Source organism: Zalophus californianus, chromosome 9 (assembly GCF_009762305.2).
Source record: "Zalophus californianus isolate mZalCal1 chromosome 9, mZalCal1.pri.v2, whole genome shotgun sequence".
Lineage (NCBI taxonomy): Eukaryota > Metazoa > Chordata > Mammalia > Carnivora > Otariidae > Zalophus > Zalophus californianus.
In genome coordinates, this window is record NC_045603.1 from 40,427,758 (window position 1) to 40,447,055 (window position 19,298).

At 35.7% G+C, this 19,298-nt stretch overlaps 1 protein-coding gene across 3 annotated transcripts in view; it reads right to left on the reverse strand.

The window, feature by feature from the left end:
• The window catches only part of NAV3 (neuron navigator 3), a 351,526-nt gene extending 336,965 nt beyond the window's left edge, over positions 1-14,561 (reverse strand). For all 3 annotated transcript variants that reach the window (XM_027594099.2, XM_027594098.2, XM_027594097.2), the window contains exon 1: positions 13,925-14,561. In XM_027594099.2, the coding sequence (XP_027449900.1) occupies positions 13,925-14,167 (243 nt within the window). In that variant the 5' untranslated portion in view covers positions 14,168-14,561. The remainder of the gene's footprint in view (positions 1-13,924) is intronic.
• Between the last annotated feature and the right edge of the window lie 4,737 nt (positions 14,562-19,298).

Genomic DNA, 19,298 nt, shown 5'->3' on the forward strand with positions numbered 1-19,298 from the left:
AGCATCTTTTCTCATATTGCAAGCAGAATGAATTGTAGATAAAGTCAGCACCTGGGTCACTCTTTGCCTAGAAGGACTTCTTTCCTGCTGAATTCTCTGCAGCATTCTCTTTCAGTTGGATTTTATCTTCTCCCTTCTAATTCTCTCAGCTTGATTCACATACGCCGTACATAAGGGCTAAACAAAGTGTGTTTCATGCCTGAGGGAATTAATTTTCTGCCTGGGATAATGAGACAAAATGTGATGCAATTCCTTCCTTGATTTTAAAATGTTTTGTTATCTTGAAGGCAACTCTCCTCATCCAATAAAAACAGAGAACGAAAAGGGTGACCTTAAAAAAACATATTTCTGAAACCTAAGATTCTCACACACACAAATGCCTCTGATAATTCTGGGTGTAGACAGATGCTCCCTTCCTTTTTGTGCTTCCCAAACATTCTGTCAATGGTCTATTGTTAAAGTGCGGACTTTCTCCCAGACCACATCCTGTCTGTCTTACAGAGGAGAAGCATGCCACTGAAGGAAGCTGAAAGTCCTGTTCTTTGTGGTCTAGAAAGAACTAACTGCTCATACCTCAAAATATCACTCCATTCAACTCAGGACCCATAGGACTCGTGCTGGAAATTACCTGATGAACTCAGAGAACTAGGCTACCTTTGTTTTATTGACAATTCTAAGTCTTCCACACAAAAGAAAAGAGGACATTATTATTAACACTAGTTAAAATTGTATGGCTAAGGAAGGAGCAGATATAAACATCTGAACCTCATTAAAAAAAATCACTCATGTTTGAAAAACACAACCTCCATAAAATTATTTTTCATTCAAGAAAATATATGTTGTTATATCCGAACAGAGAACTGACAATGTTTGACAACAAACTGTTAATTAAATAAGGCGATATTTTTAAATGATTAATAGAAAATATATTTTCAACTACAGAATTAAAATTAATAATTAGAAAATTTTAAAAAACCAGAATAAAACTAAAGAGGAAAAACAAGAACATCTGATTCAGAATTAGGGTGACTAACCATCCCAGTTTGTTTGACTGCAAGATTCCCGAATTAAGAGATGTGCTCTGCTAAAATCAGGACAGTCCTGAGAAAACCAGTACAACTGGTCATCCTAAGTAGACTTAATTAAAATTTTTATTTTAATGGTTTTGTACAGAAGGTAAGGATAAGGAGAGAAAACAATAATTAAAATCTGTGATGAAAATGTTGAGAAAGTGTTATATAAATTACATAGGAATATCTCTGTAAATGCCCACAGGAAATACTTCTTTGTACACGTAGAAACAAAGATGTGAATCTCCTGAGCAAATATGAGTTCATGCTTTAGGCACTGATTAAAACAGCACTTGCTTAACCTTTATGTATGAGCAACTTGAAAGCTCAGATCCAAATGTGTAGATGACCTCCAGCTACAACACAAAACATCACAGCATGAATTTGATATATTTGCAGTCCTTCCTCTACCATTTTCCTTTTCTGTTTTTCTTTTCTTCTTGTAATCCCATTTTATTTGCATATGTTTTGAAATCTTCTATGTTGTCTATGCTTTTTAATTCTAATAAATCCTTTTTTTCAAATAAGGCAGGTTCTAAATCAGTGGTTCTAAACTGGGGGCAATTTTTTCCCCAGGGGACAGACCATGTCTGGAGACATTTTTGATTGTCACAACTGGGGAGGGGATAAATCTATTCTAAATTAAACAAACACAGGGCACCTGGGTGGCTCAGATGGTTAAGCGTCTGCCTTCGGCTCAGGTCATGATCCCAGGGTCCTGGGATGGAGCCCCACATCTGGCTCCTGGCTCAGCAGGGAGGCTGCTTCTCCCTCTCCCTCCGCCTCTCCCACTGCTCATGCTCTCTCTCTCTCTCTGTATCTCTGTGTCTCAAATGAATAAATAAAATCTTTAAAAAAAAATAAACAAAAGTATAATAAAAGTAATGATTATTGAAAATCGGAATTATAATAATTTGTTTTTTCTAGGTAATATTAATTAAAAACTTAATGTTGCCATAAAAAGAATGAATATAAATTTCTAAAAGAGTCCCAGTTGTTGCAAGCATATTTCTCATAAAGCCTATCATGTTAAAATAAGCATATATATATACATGTAATACACACACACACATATACACACACACACACACTTTGCCTTGTGCAAAGCAAGTATGCAATAAATAGTTGATGATGGACTAAATGATTGGATGAATGACTAACAAAGACAAGAAAAGTCAACTAGGATCCATGATGTATACCTAGAAGTGGCCATGGAAGGGATTTACATTTGTGAAATAGCAGCCTGGTTTTAGAATACAATAGGTTTAGCCTGGATCAGAGGAAAAGAACAGAGAGAACATACTGTTGGAGATGATAAACCTTGTGTTCAATGTAAGAAAGCAACACACAAGTATGGATATCAAAAAGTCACCCACAGGAAGGAAGAAACAGCTATAAAAAGCAGATGGTTTAAAGAGAAAGGAAATGTGAAACACAACCCCCCAAAATATATGGGTCAAAATAATAACAAAAGGTTCTGACAAAAATATTACTCTGTAGAAATTCAATAAATTTTCAAAAAAAAGCACAACAAAATTATATTAAAAATATGAACATTCAGGGACAGTGAAGAGAAATACATAACCTGTGTATTTTTCTGAGTCTAAAATGTAAGCAATTTAAATTGATCAAAGCTAAAAATTAAACAGTGTCAAAGAGAAGTAGAAACCTGAATAGAAATAGTCCCATATGCACAACCAAATTTAAAGACCACTTAAGTCATTTAGAAATTTATCTTGCATTTGAAAAGAAGTTGTATTATGTATTGTTTCTTATAGTTGTATACCATGGTCTGAAAGGATTACCGTGAGTTGCTTCTTTCATTGATGGTGGTGGATGTGCCAATGACCCATTCACACATTCCCACTAGGTCCCCTTTGGAATCAATCTGCAATGTGCTGACAGAAGCTACATCATATCTCCAGGCCAAGAGAGCAGATACTCCCTCACACAACTAAGCAGCCCCCCACTGGACCACATCTAGAAGCCAGCGAATGCCTCCCTCCTGGGGTGATGCCTGACTCCATCTTGAATTTCTAAACATCACTTCTAGAATTCACATCTTATACTGCCTTGGCTTTTTGGTCCCCAGCTCTAATGGAGAGCTTCCAGATCGAGCAAACGAAGAATGCTAAAAACTGAGTAGAGAAGCAAATAGAAACAAGGGCACAGAACCAAGAGAGAGTTGCTTTCAGGATGGGAGTTTGGATCAGCAGATTGGAACAGGAGAAATTGAAGGTGGTTATCAAAATCGTAGGGTGGGGAGCAGTCAGAGGAGTCATGAGATCACAGTGAACTTTTTTATGATACTTCTGTATAGATGTACTTGGTCTATTCTTTTTAAAAGCTGAGTTAACTATAAGATTTTCTTTCCGTACACTTAGTAACTTGAGTGTAATTATGTAATTATGGTCCTCCACTTACTCAATGTGTTGTGTTTAAAAAGACATGCCTATAGTTCAGGACAAGTTGACAATCTGGAAGACATTTTGGGTTACTTCAGAATATTTTTAATATGGCAAATTCTTGCTTAATCTTGAAAATCTGACAAATTAGGCAGTCTTTGGCTAATAAGCCATTTCCCTTAATTTCTAGGCACACAGGCAGACTATAATCCCTAGCCTGTCTCGCATTTGGTTTCATCATATGACTGAGTTCTGACCAACAGAACTGAATGGAAGTGACATGTGAAGTTTCTCAGTCTCTTATGAAATCTTCCATTTTCTCACTTTCACTGATGGCTGGTTGGAGGTGGGATGGTTGAACCACAAACTGGAAGGAATCTGGTTTCCCGAGTTATCATATGCATGTGTCAGCAAACTTTTTCCATAAAGGGCCAGATAGTAAATATTTTAGTCTTTGCAGGCCAGTCTCTATTGTAACTACTCAACTCTGCTATTACAGCACAAAAGCAACCATAGGCCACAAACACACCAATGGCATGGCTGTGTTCCAATAAAACTTTACTCAATAAAACCAGGTCCCAGCCCAGATTTGACCTATAGACCATAGTTCATCAAGTCCTCACTATATGGGACAGGTAAATAGAAATAAAAAATAAATTCCTCCTGTGTTAAGTCACTGAGACCTTGAGTTCATCTGTTACAGAAGTTAGCATTACTTTAACACAATGCCATGTTGATGGATCATAAAATTTTAAACATTTCATGATGGAAAACTGTAACCTGTCCCACCTACATTTTCAGTTTTACAAAAGAGTCATTTACAACACTGAAATATAGCAAAAAGTATGGTCTGTTATTTTGTTTTCTTTTGTTTTCTTTTCTTTTCTCTCTTGGAGGCTGTCATGTTATTTTGTTGGGAAAATGGTAAATTTTTACCAATGCTCTCTCATCTGGTGACTTTATCTGCAGGCAGAATTGCGACACTTTTTAAGAAATCATTCCATTTACTGGGAACAGTGGGGAAATCCTGCCATGTATCCAATTAATGAACTCTCCCACAGATATTGAATTTCCCTGTTGGCCTCAGTGACTAGAAATCCAAAGAAAAGCACTTTTTAAAGCCAAAATGGAACAACAGTGGGGGTTAGGGGGAGAGGAAGAATTAAAAGTGAATCTTGTCAAAGATTAATTCATCACTCCTGTAAGAATCCATAGTTTTCTTTCATTTTTCCCCCCATTATGTGACTTAAGTGTCCACATAGAGAGAAAAGAATAACATTGATTTTGACTGTGGTTTATAAATTGTTGTGAAAGACAGACAGAGAGGGAGATTGGCATAGGAGTCAAACACACCGAGGTTGAAATTCCTGCTCTACTTTAGCACCAGTCTGAGTTCAGCTCCTATATATATTTAATTATAATAATAAACTGGGTATAGCATCCAGCATGTGGCAGGTACTCAAAAAGTATTAGTAATTATCTTAGTTTTAATTGTTACTTGCTGTCAAGTTCACAAATTATCACTTCCAACTAAACTATAAGTTTTTGTTTGAAGAAAAATGTATTTATCCTTTGAGACTTAAAATTTTGTGGATTGCTAGTAATTAATAAATGTACCCAAACATCCATCGCTTCTTTTACTAGACTTATCCCTCTTCCACTGCTCTATAGCTTGGTATTTTAGTCAAAATTTTGCTCTATCACACTCTTCTTCTCTTCTGTATTTTTGAACTTCTTTCCCTTCACTGAATTCATCCATGTTTCATTTCATCATCATCTTTCTAAAACACAGACTTACTTGTGTCACATTGGCACCCTCCCCCCGCCACCCTCTACAAAATAAGTTCAAACAACTTACTGGACATCTAATGGCCATCTTCCCAATGCCTCAAGTCAACTTCATCTCTCTTACTTGCATCCTACCTTTTAGGATTGCTGAATAATGTACAGTGTTCCAAACACAGCACAGTATTACACATCTTGGTAAATACATGTCTACTTAAAGTGTTCTTTTTTCCAAATATATTTCGCTAAACAAATTCATCAGTCAAAACATAGCAGGAATGTTATTTTTCCTTTGCATGGAGAATTAATCACTGCCTTCTTTGTCATACTACCAACTCTTACTATTAATAGCTTTTGTGGTAAACTATTAGATATTTTTATAATATTATATAATAGGTAAAGAATATTGACTACCAACTATACACAGAATATAGTTTATATACAATATCTCATTTATTCTTCACAATAATTTTATGAGGTAGTTTATATTGTCCTCATTTCATAAATGAAGAAACTAAGGCTTAAGTACTAATTGACTCACCAAGGTCACTGGGCTAGTAAATATTGGAGCATTCCAAAAAAAGAATTGTGGTCAGCAGATGTCAAGTGCTGCAAACAGGATGAAAACAAGAGCTAGAATGTTAACAAAAATAAATAAATGAAGTAATTAGTTAATTAATTAATTAAAACATTAACCAAGAAGAGATGTCCTTTCAAAAGCTATTGGTAACCTCTAAGAAAACAGAATAGGAGTCAGAAATTAGGAAAAGTAAAGCAAACCTAAAGCCTAGAATAGTGGCACTGAACACAAACTAACATTTCAAGAAATATAAATCTGCAAAGCATTGAAGGAGTGATCATCTGAAACAGACTGAAGGAAATAATAGTAATAATAATAATATTAAAAATATGAGAGATCTGAAACCATAAAACTCCTAGAAGAAAACACAGGCAGTAATCTCTTTCACATCAACCTTCACAACGTTTCTCTAAGTATGTCTCCTCAGGCAAGCAGAACAAAAGCAAAATGAAACTATTGGGACTACACCAAAATTAAAAACTTTCTCACAGTAAAGGAAACATACAGGAAAGGAAACCTATTGAAACAAAAAGGCAACCTACAGAATGGCAAAAGATATATGCAAATGATATATCCGATAAGGGCTTAATTTCCAAAATATATAAAGAACTTATACAACTCAACACCAAAAATAACCCAAACAAACTGATGAAAAAATGGGCAGAAGACCTGAACAGACATTTTTCCAAAGAAGACATGAAGATGACCAACAGACACATGAACAGATGCTCAACTTCACTAATTATCAGCCAAATGCAAATCAAAAGCAATGAGATATCACCTCAAACTAGTCAGAATGGCTATTATCAAAAAGACAGGAAATAACAAGTGTTGATGAGGATGTGGAGAAAAGGGAACCCTCATACACTGTTGATAGGAATGTAAATTGGTGCAACCAGTATGGAAAACAGTAGAGGTTCCTCAAAAATTTAAAAATAGAAAGACCATATGATCCAGTAATTCTACTACTGGGTATTTACCCAAAGAATATGAAAACACCAATCTGAAAAGATAGATACACCCCTATGTTTATTGCAGCATTATTTCCAATAGTGAAGAAATGGAAAGAATCCAAGTGCCCACTGACAGATAAATGGATAAAGAAGATGTGGTATATATATACAATGTAATATTACTCAGCCATAAGAAAGAATGAGCTCTTGCCATTTGCAACAACATGGGTGAACCTAGATGGTATTATGCTAAGGGAAATAAGTCAGCCAGAGAAAGACAAAGATCGTATGATTTCACTTATATGTGGAATCTAGAAAACAAAACAAATGAGCAAACAAAAAGCAGAAACAGATTCATAAATACAGGGAACAAACTGATGGTTGCTAGAGGGTAGGGTGGGGAGATGGGAAAAATGGATGAAAGGGAGTATGAGGTGCAGATGAACAAATCATGGGGATGAAATATACAGCATAGAGAATATATTTAATGATATTGTAAAAGCATTGTGTGGTGACGGATGATAGCTACACTTGTGCTAAGAATAGCGTAAGGTATAGAGTGCTTGAATCACTATGTTGCATGCCTGAAACTAAGGTAACGTGTGTCAATTATACTTCAATAAAAAATGGCAAGAAAATAGTGGCAACCTGAGCAGTTTTGGAAGCTGAATCTAAAGCAGTGTTTCTCAACTGGGTTTGATTTTGCCTTCTCTCTGGATACGTTTCACAACGTCTGGAGACATTTCTGTTTGTCACAACTGAAGAATGCTACTGGCATGTAATCATTACTAGCAGGGATGCTGCTAAATATTCCATAATAGTAAGACTGACACCCACAACAAAGAATTATCAGGTCCAAAATGTGCTAAGTTTGAAAAATCCTGGTCCAAAGGAGCCACTGGAGAGGAAGAGATAGAAAAAAATAAGAGAAAAGAGATAATTGCCAAGACAAAACCAGGAAAAGGAGAAAATAATAAAAATGTTACCTTCAGAAAAGCCTTATCAAGAACTATTAACTTCATTTCCGAGGATAAAGAGATTAAAGTTCAGAGAATTTAAGTGACTTGTCTCTTCAGGATCTAGCAGAAGTTAAAGTCAAATCTTTGAGCTTCTAATTTGATGTTCTTTTAACTATGCCACCTAATACCTTAAAAGCAAGATTGAGGATAATTTTTGGAAATGTGATAGCATACAACCATGAAGCAATTGTGCTTAAAAATTAGTGACATATCTATTGATTTTTGTTTCTACATATATTTATTGCCTTCCTTTATATCAAAGAAAAGAAACATGTCTATAATAGTAGAAAGGTTTAAGAAACTCAGAAGAACGTGTTCAGCAAATTGGCACCAAATATACATACAATATTGACACTTGAAGGAGAATAAAAAAAAAGTTGTAGGAGATTTTCAATAACATTTAATCACTTTTAATTTACCCAAGAATATTTAGTAATTTCATAGTTGAAAGCACGTGATATAATTCTTTTTTTTTTTTAAGATTTATTTATTTATTTGAGAGAGCGAGAATGAGAGAGAGTACATGAGAGGGGGTCGGGTCAGAGGGAGAAGCAGGCTCCTTGCTGAGCAGGGAGCCTGATGTGGGACTCGATCCCGGAACTCCGGGATCATGACCTGAGCCGAAGGCAGTCGCTTAACCAACTGAGCCACCCAGGCGCCCATGATATAATTCTTTAAGGACTTTGTAAAGCACAAACTAAAACAACAAACAATAGTATTAAATTGCTACATCTCTATGAACGGTTACTCAAGAGAAATAAATGTACAATATTGAAAAGCTTAGCATTCTGCCAGTAGAGAAAATGTTAAAATTCAAGGATCATTACCACATTCTTCATACCATTGCTACCACAAAGGCAAAAACAATTAAAACGACCATTAACAGTTAAACCGTGAAACTTGGAACATGAACCATAACCAGAAAAAGAAATAATCATGTTTCTTTACATACAAATAAGTAAATGTGCAAGCACAGCAGAAACAGGCAAAGAAGGAGGAACCATCCAGAGGGACCCAAGGGCTGACCTGTGCAGCTGTAGGTCTGGCGAGCTTTGGAAGTGCTACCATGTGAGCAAGCCAACAGGAGTGTTGACAGTCCTCAGCAATCAGGCATCTTCTCCAAGAAGGAAACAGCTGGAGGCCAGAGCCAGTCATCTACTCGATTGACATCTGCTGCTATAATTCTATCATGGGATTTCTTTTATTTATTTCTGTTATTTGAAAAATTCAGTAGAGACCATGTGTCAACTTAATTGTCTTCTGAAAATTCTAAGCACTTGGGCACACCAATGATTTATTTGCAATTCACCAGCAGTGTTAACCAAATATTTAAAACAAACCTTACTAGTCTATATAGAAATCAAGTCAATCAATAGTTCTTCTCTCCTGCTGACACAGTAAAGTCTTCACTGTTGCAGTGTTATTAGATAAGAGTAATGTCTTCTGGAGGCACACAGCCTTGGACTGAATCTCTATTCTGCTACACTCTAGCACTGAAATGTTGGTAAGTAATATAACCTCTCTCTGCCTCACTTTCTTTATCTATGAAATGAGGATAATAACAGTGCTTATATCATAGGGCTATTGTGAGGACTGATGGGACACTCCATAAAGTGTTTGGCCCACTTTCAGGCATATAACAAGCCTCTATAAACATTAATATTAATCCTTTTCTGCTCTGATTTCTCCTAAATAACATTGCCGGTGTAACTGTGTCTCATTCTTACACAAGAGCCTTCCCCAATGTCTATCTAATGAAGTCTGCTTCCATGTATAATCTGATCTAAATCTGCTCCTTTCCATAAACAGTCTCCTCAAATTATAATGGTTTACTCACTGGGCATTCTATGCAAATCTCTCCTCCAATGAATGCTTTTTTCCTTTCTATAAGTCCTATCTGCCCACTGAATATCAATTACTTGGTGAAATCTTTCCTGAATGCTCCATCTAAATAGGATTTCTCTCGTCCCTAAAATCGACAAAAATATTGCCCTCAACAGCAATACTATTCACACAATATATTTGTTTGTCTCTATTGCTATTCATATTTTTTAAAAAATATTCAATTTAAGGTTTTAAGTATCTTCTGTTTTTAAAGCATTAGTGCTAACACCCTGTGAATGTAATATTAAGAACATATCCCTACCTTAATTGTCCTTGAAACTGGTAGAGTAAGAAAATGAAACAAATGCCCATATAAACATGGACAAGGAGGCCACTACTTTTCCAAGAATTTCCTTCAGACCTCTCTAACTGGATGCAAACTTTCCTTCCTTTTAACCTCCACAACAATTTGTTTATCCTTTTCTTTGACTTTTGAACTGACTCTTAAGAGCCGGTGAGATTTGGGGGGGTAGGGTATAGCTAGAAAAAAATACTGCAGTTACATCATGAGGAGAAAGTATAATGTAATAAAAGACAAACAAACAAACAAACAAAAGCTTTGTAGGAACAAACCTAGATTCAAATTCTGGATTTTGGTACTAGTTAACCATCTGATCTTATGAATGTCTCCCACTCTGAGTTTATTTCTCTGTAAATGTGGATAATAAAGTCTTCTTTGAAATGGCATGAGAAAAAAAAATTATTATAAAGAACAAGGTAGGTACTCAAAATTATTTTCTATAATAATGTAAAGAATCTTCAGTTTGCATGGGTAATCAAAGAAGGAAAAGATGAGTGAGCCCAGAACTAGAGAGAAACTGAAATGACAGTAAAAATGAGAGATAAAAGCAAGGTGGCAGACCAAGCTGGTACGAGGCTGGGGAATCAGAAAAGAAGGCTAAAGGGATGGGTACGACCAGGGGACTTTCATGAACAAGTATGTCTAATGCTTAATTGCATGTGATTTGCTGAAAAATATAACCCCCTTTCTTAACTTTAATCTCTTGATTCTTAAGTAAAGTTTCCAAAGCAAAGTGACTCTCTTCCTCATTTGGATGAATGCCCAGGAAGAATGGAAAAACCAACCATATGAAGAGAGACATTAGAAAATTCAAGGAAAGTAAGAAATCAGAACAAGAGAAAGCTAGAGAAAAACATAAGTCCTTGAAGCATGGTGATGGAGAGTCCAAATGTATGCGGCATAGACTCTGGAACTAAGGTTACTTATTTGCTAAAGGGCAGTGAGACTAAGTACTCTGAACAACTTGGGACACCCAGGAAGGAGACATCTAGAGCACAGTAGCTAGATGGAACTACAATAGGAGAAGAGGTGTCAACAATTAGAGACTGGAATGGCTACATAGGCCTTGGAATTGTCAACAGGCCAATTGGACGTGGAAGACTCCTTAATGAAGCAGGGTGTGTCTTTCTAATTGAACAAAACTCAATTATCCATTCAAGACTGAGAGACAGATGCCACAAATTGACAGGCAAAAGAGAGAAATGGGTTCTCTGACAATTTCAAGAAGCCACCCTACCAGCTTCGGACTGCTTACTTCCAGATATCCTTTATATGAGGGTATTAGGCTAAGAGAAATAAGTCAATCAGAGAAAGACAATTATCATATGATTTTTCTCATATATGGAATTTAAGAAACAAGACAGAGGATCATAGGGGAAGGGAGAGAAAAAGAAAGTAAGATGAAATCAGAGAGGGAGACAAACTGTAAGAGATTATTAACTCTAGGAAACAAACTGAGGGTTGCTGGAGGGGAGGTGGGTGGAGGGATGGGGTAACTGGGTGATGGACATTAAGGAGGGCACGTGATGTGATGAGCACTGGGTGTTATATGGAACGGATGGAATCACTAAACTCTACCTCTGAAACTAGTAATACAGTATATGTTAATTCACTGAATTTAAATTAAAAAAAAAAAGAAAGAAATTCCTATGCTGTTTATCCTATTGTTACGTTGAGTTTTCTACTATTTGCTGTCAAATCTGATTATCTCTAATACAAGTTTCTTGGTCATTTCTGCTATTTTCTTCTGTTCTACTTTTTCAAAGTTTATAAAAATCTTTAAATATACTTTTTTGACATTTAGAAATATTGTGAAATGCTGACAAGGCATTCTTTAAGTCTGTTTGAAAAAGTTCTTAATCTGATAAATGGCATGTTAAAAACATCCCCTAAATACAACATTGCTTACCACAGAGTCTTATAAGAATATCAGATGTGTGACTGATATGTTTGTTAACCAAAGAGATGAACCAAAATTCTATTGCAAACAGTATTTATGGTGCACAAGTTTTAGGCCAAGGCCATTTAGCAAAATGGAAGTTTGACTAAACCTACAGATGAGAGGCATGGTCAGCAGAGAAAAAGGGTCTACCTATTCTTTCCATCTAATCCCAACAAGTCGTTGTGGGTACACAAACTTTAGAATAGAACTATGTGGCATTTGCTTTTAATTATTTGCATAAAGTTAACTATTTTTAGTCTTTTGTTGATAATTTATATTTCCCTTCTTTTACCCTGAATTGCTTACGTTCGACTGAGAACTATAAGCCTACAATTAATTATTTTTTAAATGATTTTTCTTGTGTGATTTTCCAATGTTTTCTTAAAACACAAAAGGAATAAAATAAGCCTCGAGCTACAAGTACTTTAAAAATCATGCACTCCAAGCCCTCTGTTTTATAGATTAAATGATCCGAAGAGACTAATGAACTTAACTAAATCTTTGTCAGAATAATTCCTCATTCATTCATTCATTCATTCATTCATGTATTAATCCATTCACCTACGATTTAATTCTGAGGTATAAGGCACTGGGCAAAGGTAGCTGTATCACAGTATAAATAAGGCCCTGCCATCTGCATATTTTCAATTCAGGGGGAATAGAAATAAATCATCCAGATAATTAAAATACAATGTAAATAAACGTGCTTTAAGTATTACTGCAGCCAAAGAATCACAAGAGAGGAAAGGAAGGTAAGGGGTAGCTAGCAAAGACTTTCGGGAAAAAGTTACATTTGGCTGTTCCTTAGAGGATTTGAACAGGTGGAGATAGACGAATAGACATTTCAGACAAAAGGGGTGGCTTTTTTTTAACTTGTAGATTGGATTTCAATCCGAAGTTTTTTCTTAAATTATTTTTTATCGGAGGGGGAGACGAACCACGAGAGACTATGGACTGTGAAAAACAAACTGAGGGTTCTAGAGGGGAGGAGGATGGGGGGATGGGTTAGCCTGGTGATGGGTATTAAAGAGGGCACGTTCTGCATGGAGCACTGGGTGTTATACACAAACAATGAATCATGCAACACTACATCAAAAACTAATGATGTAATGTATGGTGGTTAGCATAACATAATAAAAATAAATAAATAAAAAATAAAATTACATTTGGGTGGGAAAGCAAAATCAAAGCAGTCCCTAAGTCAGAGGTGAGAACAGTGACTTTGGAAAGCTTGACATCATAGTTAATGCTGCATTAAAAAGTGATGTTTATCAGGATACAAATGGATCCCCCTGAAGTTCAGCACCTGAAAGGCCATGCAAGCCCTCCGCATCTCGAGAAAATGACTGCAGTATGGCTTAGAAACCAAGAGCTAGGAGCCACTGCTCACAAAATATCATAAATTAAACGGCTGAAAAAGATGTCAGTAACAAGTAAAACAGTAGGGTTTCAATTTACAAGTAAAAATCCAGACAAATGGGCAATATGAAGGAAAATAATATTTCATTTTTGTTCAGAGTGCAATGAATTAAGCAGTCTAAGAAACACATATTCAAACAGAAAGTGTTTAAAATGCAAATGACATTTAGAAAAAAAGTGATGGCATCTATATGGATTTTTACAGATAAATCTTCTTTTACTTCTTTTAATATGCATGAAAAATAGGTCCCTTTTTCTCATATTTGTGACTGGTTATGGTTATTAGTAAAAAAGTGCTAAGACTAGGCACTTCATCAGTAAGTAGTACTAAGTGATAACAAACACGCATTTTCAGAGAAATTTGTCAATGACTTTTGCTACAACTATAAATTATCAATACACTTTTACATAAGCTAAATATTTAGCTTTTCAGCTACACAAACTACTTACTTTATTACACTGGTGTTCCTCTACCACTCCCCATTTCACAACATGCTTTATATTCCACCTACGAGGAAATCTGCATTTTAGCTCTGTAAGTCTGCAAGTAACCTTCAGCCACTAACCTTACTGTCTTCTGTCTCTTTAGCTTTTTCTTGGAAGGGTTTCTTCTCTCCAAATTCACAGGTTGATTTTAATGTGAGCTGACAAGAAAGCATTGAGCTCTCTGGTTCAGTAAGTTCCAAAGGTCTTGAAGAATAGGGCTGTGACCCAGTAGTGCCCAGATTTGGTATCGGAAGAGCAGTATGAACAGGCTTTGACCCAACAGCTGGCTGTCTCAGTTTTGAGGCAACCCCAAGTACAGGCATGGCTTCTATAAAAGTATCTTCTTGCTGCCAAAGAAAATGCTTCTAACCTCAGTCTGGTAGACTCCAACTTTAGTATTTCCAGAACAAATACTTTAAACAAAACTAGCAGTCATCATGATTCAAAAAACAAAAAACAAAACAAAACAAAACAAAAAAACAACTAATAATATAACTTCCAGGAAGAGGCAAAACTGCCCTTCATCTTTAGTTAAGTATCTTTCTTTCTTTCTTGCTGGCTCGAATTCTCATATTCTCATCATTCTCTCTCTCTCCCTCTTCGCCTCCCCCTCTCTCTCTGTTCAGTGAGTCAGTGTCTATGTAATATTAAATACTCCTTTGGGGAGTAAACTTTTCTTGAAGGTAACTGTTACAAAGCTCCTTCTCTAGGATTAAAGAGCTCCTAGTTCTATTTTTTCCTCCCACTACAGCAGTCTGAGTCTGAGCACTGAGAATAACAAAGTGGAGAGAAACAAAAGGAAAAGTCCTCAGTCCAACTGTCAAAGCAGCCAAAAGACCACAATAGTGGATGGACAGGAGTTCTTCCTGACTTCAGAAATAACCAGCCTACATTCTCTTTTTAAAGAAAATTGTATTTACCCCAGTTAAAAAAAAAAAGAATGGACACGATTAATGGCCAAAACAAACAGCTGTTGGAAGAACTTTTAGCCCGGAAACAATCTCAGCAATGAAGCTGTTTGTCTGATTTCCAGCTATTTTTCACTACTGACAGCCATGAACCACTGTGCTCATTCTGTTTTATCCCATGAAATCAGGTTAAATTCATGCCATGGTGCAACTAGCAAATCTGTTAAATCATTCAGCAGACTATACCTGCTTAGGTTATGAAAATATAGTAAATGGGGAGAGCAAGACACTAGATATATAGTAATTGTTGTTTCTCAATTTAATAACAATAATGATACAACTATTTGCAGGTAACATGTATGTGGAATGTACTACACAGCAGTTACTTCACATTTAACCAGTGGGACCACTCAGGAATAGGTACACTTATTCTCTCCACTATATAGAAAGGACAACTAAGACTCAGATTCATTTAAGTAATTTGACCAAAGCCATACAGTTAGAAGGAGCAAGAGCCTGTACTATTTGGAATAACTTAAAAAACCACCTTAGAAACAATTTAAAATAACGCTGTTATTCAAGCTCTTTACATCCAAATTAAAATCCTAATCTACTAAATATCCAAATACATATTCAGTGACTACGAACAATGCTGCTTCTATCCATAAAATTATTTTACTATAATTGGATTATGTTCTATTTCTGGTAAAAGCATGTCTGGATCCATAACAAAAGCAAGGGGTAAGTTTTTAAGAAACATATGAGACACATGCATTGTCTTTAAGTAATTGCACTTAGATAATGGGTATATGGATAAATTCCTCCATCATTTAATAAATATCATATTTATGTGATGGTGTTGAAATTTCAACAGTATTACCTAATAATAGAAATTTATTTATTTCATATCCCTTGTGCTTTTGTTGATTCTAAAAGACACAGATTTACTTTTTTTCTTTATTTAGAAAATCTATGTTATATTCACTAAATATTCTAAGAATTAGTAATATTTGCAAGTGAAGTTCCTAGAAAAATGAGTGGGCATTTAATGGACATTCAATAAATAATAACAATTATAAGAATCATAGCTATTATTATAGAAAATGTCTCTCTACAGTAAAGAGATTATTTTGTTTGTCTACTATTCCCAGCTCTGTAAATTATTATGTAGTCTTAGGTAAGAAGCAGTAATTTACAGATAAAAGCTAATAACTAAAGTTGAATTTACATGTTCTTTTGATATAAGCATAGAAGAAATTCAAATACAAATTAGAAATCTTGCCAACTTTAAAAAGGAAAGTAACTCAAGTGGGATTTACTCAATGGTATAATAAGAAACAAACACAACACTGGTGGCAAGAAAGAAATGGTCACTCTGAGGAAGTAAGTTACTTACTTCCATTAACACACCATCCCATTAACCATTAACACACCATCCCTTCCAGATAAGACATTGCAAAGCAGGAGATATTCATGTTCCTAAAATGGGGTTTAAAGTATATGAGAAGATACGTGCATCCTGTAATGCCCACATTGTAAACAAAATGGCATACCCAAAATAATAGGACTTGTGGGGAAAACAGGTTCTGGGAAGACCACTGAAAACAGGCAACTTTGGGAACAGATCACTAGCAAAAATAATATTGGTACCTTGGAAGATAATTTGGACCACCCAAGCAAGCAGCTCAGCCCAGAGTTTAAAAACAAACAAGCAAACAAACAAAAAACAAAGCAAACAACAACAAAAACGCCCCACAATTGATGGGAAGTGCTGGCAATATGTTAATTAGAATTTGTAGGAAAAATCTGACTGGAAGGCAAACTCTGAGCCAATAGGTTTGCCACTGAAATGAACATGGGGCAGTGCAAGCTGCAAATATTTAGGAGCCACATAAGATTAAGGGATATGTTCCTTTGGCCACAGAGCCCCAAATACAGGCACTTGGTTTTTTTTTTTAATTTTATTATGTTATGTTAATCACCATACATCATTAGTTTTTGATGTAGTGTTCCAGGATTCATTGTTTGCCTATAACACCCAGTGCTCCATTCAATACGTGCCCTTTTTAATACCCATCACCATGCAAATGACATATCAGATAAAGGGCTAGTATCCAAAATCTATAAAGAGCTTAACAAACTCAACACCCAAAGAACAAATAATCCAGTCAAGAAATGGGCAGAAGACATGAAGATATTTTTCCAAAGAAGACATCCAAATGGCCAACAGACACATGAAAAAGTGCTCAACAAGGCTCGGCATCAGGGAAATCCAAATCAAAACCTCCATGAGATACCACCTCACACCAGTCAGAATGCCTAAAATTAACAAGTCAGGAAACGACAGATGTTGGCGGAGATGCAGAGAAAGGGGAACCTTCCTACACTGTTGGTGGGAATGCAAGCTGGTGCAGCCACTCTGGAAAACAGTATGGAGGTGCCTCAAAAAGTTAAATTTTCTTAAAACAAAACCAAAAGGTCTCCCGTTGACTATTTAGTATCAAAGTGGAGGGCCTTCTTTTCCCGCCCAAGGTTATAATTCAACTCTGACTATTCTGCTTTCTTGGGGGCATAAATCACATATAAAACTTTGCAACTTCTACATTACACAAACATAATTCTATTTACCAATTGCAGATGAGCTCATCGGTATTTTAGAAACATATGCTGGAGCAGAACACACTAATTCCTGATATAAACAAATTGAAAACAAAAGTGTTTACATTCAATAAGATGTCTTTTCACTTTGAAACACCTTTTGCTTATTGGATAATATCATTTCACTTAAGTATAGGGTCGAAAACAGTTGCCACTGTTGACCAATTCTATGAAGTAACATCTACCACCAAGAGCCACAAAAACTAATTTATTCTGAGAATTTACTGTGTGCCAGGAGCTGTCATCCCATTCCATCCTAAAACAAAATCACCTTTGAATAGGTGACCTAGAAAAGTTAAGCAGTTATCTTAAAGTCACAGAAAATGTTTTTTATTAATTAATTATTTATTTGAGAGAGAGCGTGTGCGAGCTCAACCAGGGGGAGAGAGGGAGGGGGAAAGAATTTCAAGCCGACTCCACACTGAGCATGGAGCCCAAGGCGGGGCTTGATCTCATGACCCTGAGATCATAACCCTGAGATCACAACCTGAGCTGAAACCAAGTGTCAGATACTTAACCGACTGAGCCACCCAGATGCCCCAGAAGGGGGTTTCTTAAACCAGGTTCAACAAACCACCATCTGTAGTGCTTGCTAAACATAGATTATTGGATTCATCCTAAACCCACCAAGTAAGAATCATGAGGGCAAGGAAAAAATCTGAGAATAGAATTTAAGTAAACTGATTCTCCCAAACTAAAATTTAAGATCCATATTTTAGAGGATTTGTAGATTGACAGTTCAGGAAACAGACTAAAAATGTACTGCCTAGAGTCAAATCTCTGCTTCCTCACTTAGCTGTATGAATTTGGAAGTTGCTACGTATCAGTTTTATCATCTATAAAATGGGACAAATAATTTCATTCCTTTTACAGTGTTGCTGTGAGAATTAAAAGAAATAAATGTATAAAGTCATTAGAACAGGATCTGCCTCATAATAAGTGCTCAATAAATAATTATGTGCTCAACATAAGTGCTCATAAAAAGCACACAATAAGTAAGTGCTATTAATGTTATAAGACACATAATGACCTTGAGAATTATCGAGGTAAGGTAAAGAAATTAAGTCAAAAATTTGGCCAGGATCATAAAGGTTAACGGAACTGAACTCGGGGGGGGGGGGGGGGGGGGGGAAATCCTGAAAATTAAAATGAGGTAAATTATTTGTCGTTTGCCTGAAATACATTACCTTCCAAAGCCAAGCTAGAGTTTCAGGCATAAGAGAATTCCAACCTAGCTGAATTTTAACATCAGTGATTTTAAAAATAAATAATAAAACTTCATGAAATGACAATTTGCTATTATTTATTTATAAGAAAGAGAGAAAGAGAAAATAACCAACTATCAAACAACACTAAGAACATGCCTACAAAAAGACAAAATATGATTGGCTAGTCAATTCAGAGCTTTGCTAAAATAAAGAGAGTCACATTTCCATTTTTAATAGCTTGACTGAAGTAAAAATTACACATAAAATTCAACAATTCTTAAGAAATAATTCCATGTAACCAGAACTACAGCAAGATTGGAAAATTTCCTTCATCCTAAAAAGTTCTCTCCCTGCCAACCCAGGCAACCAATGAAGTACTTTCTGACACTAGTTTTATTTTTTTTCTAGGATTCCCTTTAATTGAAATTATGCAGTATTTTAGGGTCTGGCCTTTTTCACTTTGCATCTTGCTTTTGAGATTTATCCATGTTATGTGTGTCAAGGGTTCTTCTTTTTGTATGGCTGAGATGTGCTCCACTATGTGAATATGGCACAACTTGTTTATGCATTCATTATTTGGGGGATATTATGAATAAAGGTCTATTAATATTTGAATATGTTTTGTGTTGATATTTATCATATGTTCTCATGGATACATAACTAGGAAGAGATTGATGGTT